Genomic DNA, 12,802 nt, shown 5'->3' with positions numbered 1-12,802 from the left:
TAAGAAGAGTCTTTCAAGCATTCAAGTTATTTTTTAAAGCAGACTTGACTTGACTAAAAAACTCCTCAAAAAACTCTGTTTTTTGTCAAGTCAATACTACCAAATTGCCATTACTTTACTTTTCCTTATAATTAAAGACAGTACAATTACTCTTCCATTATTTTACACATAGTAGAAGTTGGATAAAGAAATGGTCATAAATCATCTGAAAGCAGCTCAGAAAAAGACAGATAAAGGAGTTAAAAACTCTCAAATTGACTGTTAGAGTGGCCTCGGCAGTCTGGCCACTGATGGTCATGAGATGATCACTTCTGTTTCGGTGGAGGGCGGATTTCTAGGTTCACGGTATGTTCCAACAACATCTTTAAGGCACATGTGGACTCAAAGTATTTTCCAAAGTGAAAATAGTTCAGAAATATATCTGTCCTGGAGTCCTTGCTTTAAGTTTTAAAGTATAAAGAGAAAGCTGCTTCCAAATGAAGCTGCCCGAACAATGAACATGTCACTTCTTTTACTAACTTTAACCCCTTACCGGCATCGGACGTACTATACCGTCCGATGCCGGCTCCCCTGCTTTGATGCAGCGGTGAGCCCGCACCAAAGCCGGGACATGTCAGCTGTTTTGAACAGCTGACATGTGCCCGTAATAGGCGCGGGCAGAATTGCGATCTGCCCGCACCTATTAACTAGTTAAATGCCGCTGTCAAACGCAGACAGCGGCATTTAACTACCGCTTCCGGCCGGGCGGCCGGAAATGACGTCATCGCCGACCCCCGTCACATGATCGGGGGTCGGCGATGCTTGTATATTGTAACCATAGAGGTCCTTGAGACCTCTATGGTTACTGATTGCCCGTCGCTGTGAGCGCCACCCTGTGGTCGGCGCTCACAGCACACGTGCAATTCTGCTACATAGCAGCGATCAGCAGATCGCTGCTATGTAGCAGAGCCGATCGGGTTGTGCCTGCTTCTAGCCTCTCATGGAGGCTATTGAAGCATGGCAAAAGTTAAAAAAAAAAAGTTTAAAAAAATGTGAAAAAAATAAAAAAAACATAAAAGTTTAAAGGGAACCTGTCACCTGAATTTGGCGGGACCAGTTTTGGGTCATATGGGCGGGGTTTTCGGGTGTTTGATTCACCCTTTCCTTACCCGCTGGCTGCATGCTGGCTGCAATATTGGATTGAAGTTCATTCTCTGTCCTCCATAGTACACGCCTGCACAAGGCAAGATTGCTTTGTGCAGGCGTGTACTATGGAGGACAGAGAATGAGCTTCAATCCAATATTGCAGCCAGCATGCAGCCAGCGGGTAAGGAAAGGGTGAATCAAACACCCGAAAACTCCGCCCATATGACCCAAAACTGGTCCCGCCAAATTCAGGTGACAGAGTCCCTTTAAATCACCCCCCTTTCGCCCCAATCAAAATAAATCAATAAAAAAAATATCAAATCTACGCATATTTGGTATCGCCGCGCTCAGAATCACCCGATCTATCAAATAAAAAAAAAGTATTAACCTGATCGCTAAACAGCGTAGCGGGAAAAAAACTCGAAACGCCAGAATTACGTTTTTTTGGTCGCCGCGACATTGCATTAAAATGCAATAACGGGCGATCAAAAGAACGTATCTGCACCGAAATGCTATCATTAAAAACGTCATCTCAGCACGCAAAAAATAAGCCCTCAACCGACCCCAGAGCACGAAAAATGGAGACGCTACGAGTATCGGAAAATGGCGCAATTTTTTTTTTTTTTTTTTTTAGCAAAGTTTGGAATTTTTTTTCACCACTTAGATAAAAAATAACCTAGTCATATTTGGTGTCTATAAACTCGTACTGACCTGGAGAATCATAATGGCAGGTCAGTTTTAGCATTTAGTGAACCTAGCAAAAAAGCCAAACAAAAAACCAATGTGGGATTGCACTTTTTTTGCAATTTCACCGCACTTGGAATTTTTTTCCCGTTTTCTAGTACACGACATGCTAAAACCAATGATGTCGTTCAAAAGTACAACTCGTCCCGCAAAAAAATAAGCCCTCACATGGCCAAATTGACGGAAAAATAAAAAAGTTATGGCTCTGGGAAGGAGGGGAGTGAAAAACAAACACGGAAAAATGAAAAATCCCCCGGTCATGAAGGGGTTAAGGTTTCCCAGCCCTGAAGCAGTTAGAAATCACAAAAAATGAACATTTGCACAGCAATGTTACTTTAACATTGAAGTACATTATATTCATTTTTTGCTGAGGTTTTTGGGCACTTTGGAATGTACCTGAAAAGACATCATGTGCACATACCCCAAGAAAGGCTTTTATCTGGATGGCTTCCTATTAGTGAATATAAACAAAACTCCTTGCATGTTCTGCCTGATTGCCTAATCGTTAATAGGGAGCAGCTAGGACTATCCATTACTAGATGCAAGAAAATAACATTTCAAGTAGGAAAAAAAGTAATTATTTGAAATTGTATTGTAATGCACAATTATTAATATTGGTAATATTACTGTTAATATTTAAACATTTATGAAACTTACTTTTTATAGAGAAGAATAGCGATGACAATACAGATTATAAAAACAACAGCTAAGACTGGTCCAATAACCCATATCAGACCTTCTTCACCATCAATAATTGGCTGGGGATCTGGATCCTCTATATAGACTGGTTCAGAATATGGGCTTGCAGCAAACATTTTCTGTCGGGAAGAAAAAAAAATCTATTTTCAAAAAGGTGAATTTTTCTAATTCCTTTACATAATGAGGCAAATTTAATATTTTTTTAACCAAATACACTACCTTCAGACTCAGACTATCTTTTTAAGAGGTAATGTGCTAAATAAGCCATTGCAATCCTTTAAAAAATATGTTATTTTACTTCAGAAAAAATCTATTTATACTGACTAGAAGTCTTTATTTTGTTTAACCCCTTCATGACCCAGCCTATTTTGACCTTAAAGATCTTGCCGTTTTTTGTAATTCTGACCAGTGTCCCTTTATGAGGTAATAACTCAGGAACGCTTCAACGAATCCTAGCGGTTCTGATTTTGTTTTTTTGTGACATATTGGGCTTCATGCTAGTGGTAAATTTAGGTCGATAATTTTTGCGTTTATTTGTGAAAAAAATGGAAATTTGGCTAAAATTTAGAAAATTTTGCAATTTTCAAATTTTTAATTTTTATTCTGTTAAACGAGAGAGTTATGTGACACAAAATAGTTAATAAATAACATTTCCCACATGTCTACTTTACATCAGCACAATTTTGGAACCAAAATTCTTTTTTGCTAGGAAGTTATAAGGGTTAAAATTTGACCAGCGATTTCTCATTTTTACAGCAAAATTTACAAAACCATTTTTTTTAGGGACCACCTCACATTTGAAGTCAGTTTGAGGGGTCTATATGGCTGAAAATACCCAAAAGTGACACCATTCTAAAAAATGCACCCCTCAAGGTGAACAAAACCACTTTCAAGAAGTTTATTAACCCTTCAGGTGCTTCACAGCAGCAGAAGCAACATGGAAGGAAAAAATGAACATTTAACTTTTTAGTCACAAAAATGATGTTTTAGCAACAATTTATTTATTTTACTGGACACCAAAAGTTATTGTAAAATTTGTCCTGAGTACACCGATACCTCATATGTGGGGGGGAACCACTGTTTGGGCGCACGACAGGGCTCGGAAGGGAAGGAGCGCCATTTGACTTTTTCAATAAAAAATTGGCTCTAATCTTTAGCGGACACCATGTCGCGTTTGGAGAGCCCCTGTGTGCCTAAACATTGGAGCTCCCCCACAAGTGACCCCATTTTGGAAACTAGACCCCCCAATGAACTTATCTAGATGCATAGTGAGCAAGTTGAACCCCCAGGTTCTTCACAAATTGATCCATAAAATGAAAAAGTACTTTTTTTTTCACAAAAAATTTCTTTTAGCCTCAATTTTTTCATTTTCACATGGGTAACAGGATAAAATGGATCCTAAAATGTGTCGGGCAATTTCTCCTGAGTACACTGATACCTCACATGTGGGGGTAAACCACTGTTTGGGCACACGGTAGGGCTCAGAAGGGAAGGAGCGCCATTTGACTTTTTGAATGAAAAATTAGCTCCAATCATTTGCTGACGCCATGTCGCATTTGGAGAGCCCCTGCGTGCCTAAACATTAGAGCTTCCCCACATGTGACCCCATTTTGAAAACTAGACCCCCCAAGGAACTTATCTAGATTTATAGTGAGCACTTTGAACCCCCAGGTGCTTCACAAATTGATCCGTAAAAATGAAAAAGTACTTTTTTTTCACAAAAAATTTCTTTTAGCCTCAATTTGTTCATTTCCACAATCGTTTGCTGACACCATGTCGCATTTGGAGAGCCCCTGTGTGCCTAAACATTGAAGCTTCCCCACATATGACCCCAATTTGGAAACTAGACCTCCCAAGGAACTAATCTAGATGTGTGGTGACCACTTTAAAACCTCAAGTGTTTCACAGAAGTTTATAACACAGAGCCATGAAAATAAAAAATCATTTTTCTTTCCTCAAAAATTATTTTTTAGCCCACAATTTTTTATGTTCATAAGAGTAACAGGAGAAATTGGACCCGAAAAGTTGTTGTCCAGTTTGTCCTGAGTACGCTGATACCCAATATGTGGGGGGGGGGGGGGGGGGGAACCACTGTTTGGGCACACGTCAGGGCTTGGAAGGGAAGTAGTGACTTTTGAAATGCAGACTTGATGTAATGGTCTGCGGGCGTCATGTTGCATTTGCAGAGCCCCTGATGTGCCTAAACAGTAGAAACCCCCCACAAGTGACCACATTTTGGAAACTAGACCCCCCAGGGAACTTATCTAGTTATGTGGCGAGCACTTTGAACCCCCAAGTGCTTCACAGAAGTTTACAACGCAGAGCCGTGAAAATAAAAAATCATTTTTCTTTCCTCAAAAATTATGTTTTAGCAAGCAATTTTTTATTTTCACAAGGGTAACAGGAGAAATTGGACCCCAGAAAATTGTTTCCCAGTTTGTCCTTAGTGTGCTGGTACCCCTTATGTGGGGGTAAACCACTGTTTGGGTGCACGTCGGGGCTCCGAAGGTAGGGAGCACCATTTGACTTTTTGAATGCAAGATTGACTGGAATCAATGGTGGCGCCATGTTGCGTTTGGAGACCCCTGATGTGCCTAAACAGTAGAAACCCCTCAATTCTAACTCCAACCCTAACCTCAACACACTCCTAACCCTAATCCCAACTCTAGCCATAACCCTAATCACAACCCTAACCCCAACACACCCCTAACCACAACCCTAACCCCAACACACCCCTAAACCTAATCCCAACCCTAACCCCAAAACACCCCTAACCCTAACCCTAACCACAGCCTAATCTTAACCCTATTTCCAACCCTAGCCCTAATTCCAACCCTAACCCTCCACGTTGCGGATTCGTGTGAGATTTTTCCGCACCATTTTTGAAAAATCCGCAGGTAAAAGGCACTGCATTTTACCTGCGGATTTACTGGGGATTTCTAGTGTTTTTTGTGCGGATTTCACCTGTTGAGGAACAGGTGTAAAACGCTGCGGAATCCACACAAAGAATTGACATGCTGCGGAAAATACAACATAGCGTTTCCGCGCGGTATTTTCCGCACCATGGGCACAGCGGATTTGGTTTTCCATAGGTTTACATGGTACTGTAAACCTGATGGAAAACTGCTACAGATCCGCAGCCAAATCCGCACCGTGTGCACAAAGCCTAATTCTAACCCTAACCCTAGTTCTAACCCTAATTCTAGCCGTAACCCAAACCCTAACCCTAAGACCAGGTTCACACTGCGCTAGCAGCAGCCCGTTCAGCACATACGCTAATGGGCTGTTGCTAGCGCAAGTGCCGACGTTTGCATCGCGCTAGCGCAGATAGAGCATCTTCTAGCTCTATCTGCGCTAGCAGTGACGGACCCGGAAACGCTGCAGCCCACGTCTCCGGGTCCGTCACTCAATGACGGCACATCCCTAGTGTACACCCATTGTGGGTGTGCGCTAGTGATGCATCCGACATTGCTGTCAATGGCGGCCATAACGGTGATAAAGGGGGGGGGTATTTATTATTTTTTTATTTTGATCGCTGTGATAGAACCTATTACAGCGATCAAAATGTACTTGTAACGAATCTGCTGGCCGGCAGATTCCTCGGGCGCATTTTCCATGATGGCGGCGCCCATGCAGCAGCCGGATGGACACCGGGAGGCACACGGGAGGTCGGTAAGTATGATGGGGGGGAATCGGACAGCGGGGGGGGGACCGGACAGCGGGTGGAGTGGACAGGAGGATGGAGGGGAGCGGAGGACAGGAAATGACAGGACAGAGGACAGAGGGGAGGTGATCGGTGGCGGTGGGGGGGTCAGATCACGATCTCTAGCCATGGCTGATGCTATTGCAGCATCGGCCATGGCTGGATTGTAATATTTCACCAATTTTCATTGGTGAAATATTACTATCGCTCTGATTGAAAGTGAAAGTGAAACATCACTTTCAACAGCCAATCAGAGCGATCGTAGCCACGGGGGGGTGAAGCCACCCCCCCTGGGCTAAAGTACAACTCCTCCTGTCCCTGCAGGCCAGGTGAAATTACAGTTAACCCTTTCACCCGGCCTGCAGGAGCCCAATCCGGCCATGACGCATATGCTGCGTCAAAGGTCGGAATGGCACAGGTTTTCATGACGCATACGGTGCGTCAAAGGTCGGGAAGGGGTTAACCTGCTGTCTGATGCCTGTTGTCAAGTGTAATCCATCTGTAACAGAAGCCACTGAGACGGATTTCAGCAAATGGAGGTTTTTGTCTGTAAGATGCTTAACATAACAAACTTGCTGTCAGCTGCCTGTTAAGTGTAATCCATCTATAACCGATGTGAATATTTTTCTGCCCAATGATGACAGAAGTATTCTAGGAGTGATACCTTTATTGGGTAACGAGAAAATAATATGTTTGCAAGCTTTCAGAGCACAGTGGCTCCTTCTTCAGGCAAGATTACAAATAGATTAATAAGAAACAAGCACAATATTTAAAAAAATACTACAGTAGGACATTTGTTAGGGGATGGGAAGTGTGATGAGTCCATAGATAAGCCAAGATAATCAAATTAGGCATTTTCTTACAAATGGAGAGGCAGTAGGAAGAATGTTCTTAGTTATCTGGAGTCTGTCTGGTGGAGGTGTGAATTATATCCATGTAGTGACTCATAAATCCAGGTGTTAAATTGAGTCCTAGTGTCAACAAATTAAACATATTCATTATCTATTTGTAATCTAGCCTGAAGAAGGAGCCACTGTGCTCTGAAAGCTTGCAAATATATTATTTTCTGGTTAGCCAATAAAGGTATCACTCCTAGAATACTTCTGTCATCATTGGGCAGACAAATATTCACATTGATTTTTCTGGCTAAAACGCTACCACAATACAATTTGTTATTGTACATCATCATCCATCTATCCATCTATAACAGAAGGCTCAGAAAAGGATTACAATAAGTGGAGCTTCATGCTCTCCTGTCTGTAATACTGCCTACATAACAAATTTGAAGTCAGCCTACCTGTTCTTAGGTGTAATCCTTCTGTAACAGAAGTCACTGAAATGGATCACAGCAAGTGCAGGTTCCTGCTCCCCTGTCTGTAACACTGCCTACATAACAAATTTGATGTCAGATGCCTGTTGTCAAGTGTAATCCCTAAACAGAAGGCACTGAGACTGATTACAGCATGTGGAGGTTTGTGCTCTGCTGTCTGTGACACTGCCTACATAAGAAACTTGTACTCTGCTATCAAGTGTAAGATATCTTTAACAGAAGGCACTGAGATAGATTGCTGCCAAGTGCAATGCACCTGTAACAGAAGACACTGTGGCGAATTACAGCAATTGGAGGTTCCTGCTCTCCTGTCTGTGACACTGCCTACATAACAAAGAGGCAGGCTTTCAGTGTATGGCAGGCATATCACTGGACACTGGTATCAGCCATGCATGCCAGAAAGAAAGTGCCTGCAACTACAGGTTTGTGAGCGTGCTGTTTAATGACATTTTCGGGAATATGCACCCAAGGCAGTTTTAACTTGTGGAGGATGGTACACTTTTCTACAGGTATTATAATAAACAATAGGTATGCTTTAAGACTCTGTAAAAACTTATTATAAGATCTTCATTTTGCATGAAAAGATCCAGATTGAGAAAAGGAATTGATGCAAAAGATTACTATGGAGGAATGCTCTAAAAACCATTAGAGATCATCTGCTTTACAGTATATTTCCTTCTTGTAAGTGACAAGAAAAGAGTTAGCTAGATGCTATAGGACACCGTACTAGCATCACATATTATTTCCCACAGTTTTTAATCTTTGCAGGAGAAAAAATTCTGCCATAGGAAATATGACTTATACTTGGTGGCGATAATAATTTTAGAACTTCTTTCTTTTTTCTTTATTCAACTTAATTCACTTGCTAATGATTATGCCTCTCAGATTATTGTTTTCATTAATATTTATTGGGTCATATTAAGAAATGTGTTATATTCCATTTTTTCTAGTGGTTGTCGCATAAGTAATCCCAAAAATCTGGAAATCGCATATATCCTCAAATTAAAGGGACACTGTCACCTGAATTTGGAGGGAACAATCTTTAGCCATGGAGGCGGGGTTTTTAGTTCACCCTTTCCTTACCCACTGGCTGCATGCTGGCTGCAATATTGGATTGAAGTTCATTCTCTGTCCTTCATAGTACACACCTGGGCAAGGCAAGATTGCCTTGTGCAGGCATGTACTACGGAGGACAGAGAATGAACTTCAATCCAATATTGCAGCCAGCATGCAGCCAGTGGGTAAGGAAAGGGTGAATCAAAAACCCCAAAACCCCGCCTCCATGGCTAACGATTGTTCCCTCCAAATTCAGGTGACAGTGTCCCTTTAAATAGATTTACTTGTTTTCAGTGCTGAAAGGGTTAAGGACTCTTTCCATACTGACTGAGGCCATACAGAGTGGTAGCTGCAACTGATTTATAATTTTCTTGCCCTGTATACAGTGCCTTGCAAAAGTATTTTCCCCCTGGAACTTTTCAACCTTTTCCCACATATCATGCTTCAAACAAAGATACCAAATGTAAATTTTTGGTGAAGAATCAACAACAAGTGGAACACAATTGTGAAGTGGAATGAAATTTATTGGTTATTTTAAATTTTTGTGGAAATTCAAATACTGAAAAGTGGGGCGTGCAATATTATTCGGCCCCTTTAACTTAATACTTTGTTGCGCCACCTTTTGCTGCGATTACAGCTGCAAGTCGCTTGTATGTCTCTATCAGTTTTGTACATCGAGAGACTGAAATTCTTGCCCATTCTTCCTTGGCAAACAGCTCGAGCTCAGTGAGGTTTGATGGAGATCGTTTGTGAACAGCAGTTTTCAGCTCTTTCTGATTTAGTGCAACTCTGACTGAATGTTCAAAAATTGAGTTTGCATGTTATAAATGGCTGCAAATACTGAGCAATGTTAATTTAAGAATTATAAGGGATATCATTGCCAATTTACCTTGATAATTTGCTGCAAAAAAGGTTTTTTCCTCAAGAGATACATGGCTAGAAAGTGCCAAGATTCTCATTTATGAGTACACTGTGGTGGTCTTTTTGAAAAGGAGAGTGTGAGGTATAGAGGTTTGCTCCCATGATGTCTTAGTTTGAAGTGATTGTGCAATGATAACAATAGGCAATAACTGTGGATATATTAGGTCAGTGTTCTACCAACTCCAGTCAAGAGCCACCAACAGGTCATGTTTTCAGGATTTCCTTAATATTTCACAGGTGATGGAATTATTGCCTGTGAAGGTGATGCAATTATCACCTGGGCAATACTAAGGAAATCCTGAAAACATGACCTGTTGGTGGCTTTTGAGGACAAGAGTTGGGGAACACTGCATTAAGTTATGATTAAGATATAAGACCTACAGCTGTCTAAATGGTGTGCTATATGTTTTTTTCCCTTATGGGAATAGGTATCTGGGATTGTATGATAACAAATTTGCACACTAAAGTTTGCTTTCATTACTTTTTTCATTTTATCTTTTTTTTCTGCTTTATTGTCATTTTTTTAAGAGCACATTAGCACCTTGTTTTACAGGAGGTTGATTGCTGAGCCTCTTTTTAATCTTTATTGATTAAAAGTTAAATTTTAGCTTTCATACTATTTAAGTTAACTATTGGAGGTACAAGTCCTAGCTGGATTAAGGGTTTACTAACTATTTTTGGAGTATGTTAGCAAAAATATTTAGAACTGAGAGTCCTCAGTGGTTGATACCTTTTAATGGCTAACTGAAAAGATGGTAACAAATTGCAAGCTTTCGAGACTACTCAGGTCTCTTCATCAGGCATAGACTAATAGCAATTCTGAAGAATCACATATTTGTGCATAACACAGCACAGAAATATGAATTTCTAAATATTTTTCTATCCACTGGCTAACATGGTACTAAGATATATATCTTTCCTGGAAGTTTGTTAAAAATTCCTTGTTTATTGTCAAACCCCTCACTGACATGACAAAGAAAGGTATGGACTTCTCAAGGTGGTACAACAGTGCCCGTCAGGCATTCTCTACTTTGAAGAAATGCTTTTCCACTGCGCCTGTACTCAGTCAACCCGATGTTTCCCAACTATTTATTGTTGAGGTTGATGCATCTGAGGTAGGGGTCAGGGCTGTGTTGTCTCAAGGGTCGTCTTCTGTTAAGCGTCATCCATGTTCCTTTTTCTCTAAAAAATTGTCGTCGGCAGAAAGGAAATATGACATGGGTAATTAAGAACTTTAGGCCATCAAGTTTGCTTTTGACGAGTGGTGTCACTTTTTGGAGGCGGTGGTGTGCCCTGTCATTACTGATCATAAAAATCCGTTGTGCCTCGAATCTGCTAAACATCTTAATCCTAGACAGGCTAGACGGTCTTTGTTTTTACCAGGTTTAATTTTACTGTCACTTATAGTTCTTGGATTAAGAACATCAAAGCTGATGCTTTATCTCAGAGTTTCCCTAGGGGTAGTAATTCAGATGACCTTGTCCCTATTTTACAAGTAGTAGTCTGCGTCGTGTGTTCTGACGTGGAGGGAGAGGTATTGAAGGCTCAGGGGGATGCCCATACTTGTCCTTCAAGGAAATTATTTTTACCATTGCATCTTCATCTCTAAGTTCTTTGTGTCTTCCTGCAATGTATGTGCGTGTTCAAAAATGCTGCATACTCATCTGTTTGTGGCTCTTCTACCATTAACATATCTGACTGGCCATGGACACATTTATCCATGGATTTTATTACAGATATTCCCTCCTCCTCTGGTAAGACTTATCTTATTTGTTGTGGATAGATTCAGCAAAATGGTGCACTTTGTTGCTTTACCTGCTCTCTCTAATAACGTGTGGTCCCGCCATTTTTGACAACCATGGATATTGTCTCCCCAGCCTAAAATAGCAGCCCACAGCCGCCCAGATGCACCAATTCTGGCGCATTGCCCGACTCTTCCCACTTGCCCTGTAGCGGTGGCAAGTGGGGTTCATATTTGTGGTGTTGATGTCACCTTTGTATTGTCAGGTGACATCAAGCCCACAGATTAGTAATCGAGAGGCGTCTATAAAACACCTATCAATTACTAATCCTATAGCTGTATTTAAATAAACACACAGCCAGAATAGAGTCTTTTATTTGAAATAAAACAAAACACAGTTTTACTTTTTTATTTAAAAATAACAAATATGGGGGCGTGGCCTGGACAGCACCTGAAGAAGTGTTTTACACAGCTCCTGCTTCCATCCTGAAAGTTCCTTGGTTACCCGGCTTTAGACAGCAGCCCATAACTAACCGGTGTGTCTCCCCTAACTGTGGCCTGTGCTCTAGGGACATTGCTGAGGAGATAAATCAAGACACGCAGCAGGAAAGTGGGAGAGAAGGAGACCTGGCTGAGGGAAGATGAATCCTCCAACATGGTTCAAACACAAGGTACTCCAGCCAGAGACATAGAAGCAGCAGATGCTGCTGCAAGCAGTGGCAGATTATAATGAGGTCAAGTTGGGTGGTAGCCCAGGGCCCAGTGGTGTGGGGGGTGTGTTATTAATGTTTTATATGTAGTTGGGTTAGGCTACTTTCACACAACCGTTCCCCGCCGTCACGCATAATCCGGCGGCGGGACGGATTGCTGGATCCGCCGCAATTAGTGCAGAAACTGATTGCGCCAGTTCAGCTTTTCTTCCGGAACCGGGATAAAGATATAATGTAAAAAATAATAAACAAAAATAAAAAATTGTGCCATTCATACCTTCCAGCGGCCCCAGCAGCCTTCCCACTCCTCGCGATGGTCACGATGATCCTGGTCCCAGTAATGCATCGCGGCAATGACCTGTGATGACATAGCAGTCTCGCGAGACCGCACGTCATCTGGGGTCATTGCCGCTATGCTTTACTGGGACCGGGAGCATCGCGAAAAGCGGGAAGGCTGTGGGGGACGCCGGAAGGTGAGAATATCACAATTTTTTATTTTTATTTATTATTTTTTACATTATATCTTTTTACTATTGATGCTGCATAGGCAGCATCATTAGTAAAAAGAGAGAGAGAGAGAGAGCAGGGCATGCGCAGTTTGGAAGCCAGACTCCGGCGCCGGATATCGTCATCTGGCGCATCCGGCTCCCATAGGCGTCCATTGTCAGAAAAGCCAGATGGCGCAATCAAGTTTTTCGCCACAACAAAAAACGTTCCTCTGGACATTTTCTCTGGCCGGATGAAACGGATGAAACGTTGGGACATCAGGCACA

General features: G+C 41.8%; 1 protein-coding gene across 7 annotated transcripts in view; it reads right to left on the bottom strand.

The window, feature by feature from the left end:
* Window positions 1-12,802, bottom strand: part of PTPRS (protein tyrosine phosphatase receptor type S) — a 715,207-nt gene that overhangs the window by 115,540 nt on the left and 586,865 nt on the right. For all 7 annotated transcript variants that reach the window (XM_069767783.1, XM_069767788.1, XM_069767782.1 and 4 more), the window contains one exon: window positions 2,527-2,687. In XM_069767783.1, coding sequence (XP_069623884.1) covers window positions 2,527-2,687 — 161 coding nt within the window. The remainder of the gene's footprint in view (window positions 1-2,526; window positions 2,688-12,802) is intronic.

This window comes from Ranitomeya imitator, chromosome 1 (genome assembly GCF_032444005.1).
Source record: "Ranitomeya imitator isolate aRanImi1 chromosome 1, aRanImi1.pri, whole genome shotgun sequence".
In the NCBI taxonomy this organism is placed as follows: Eukaryota; Metazoa; Chordata; class Amphibia; order Anura; family Dendrobatidae; genus Ranitomeya; species Ranitomeya imitator.
This window is presented reverse-complemented; position numbering and strand designations above follow the sequence as displayed.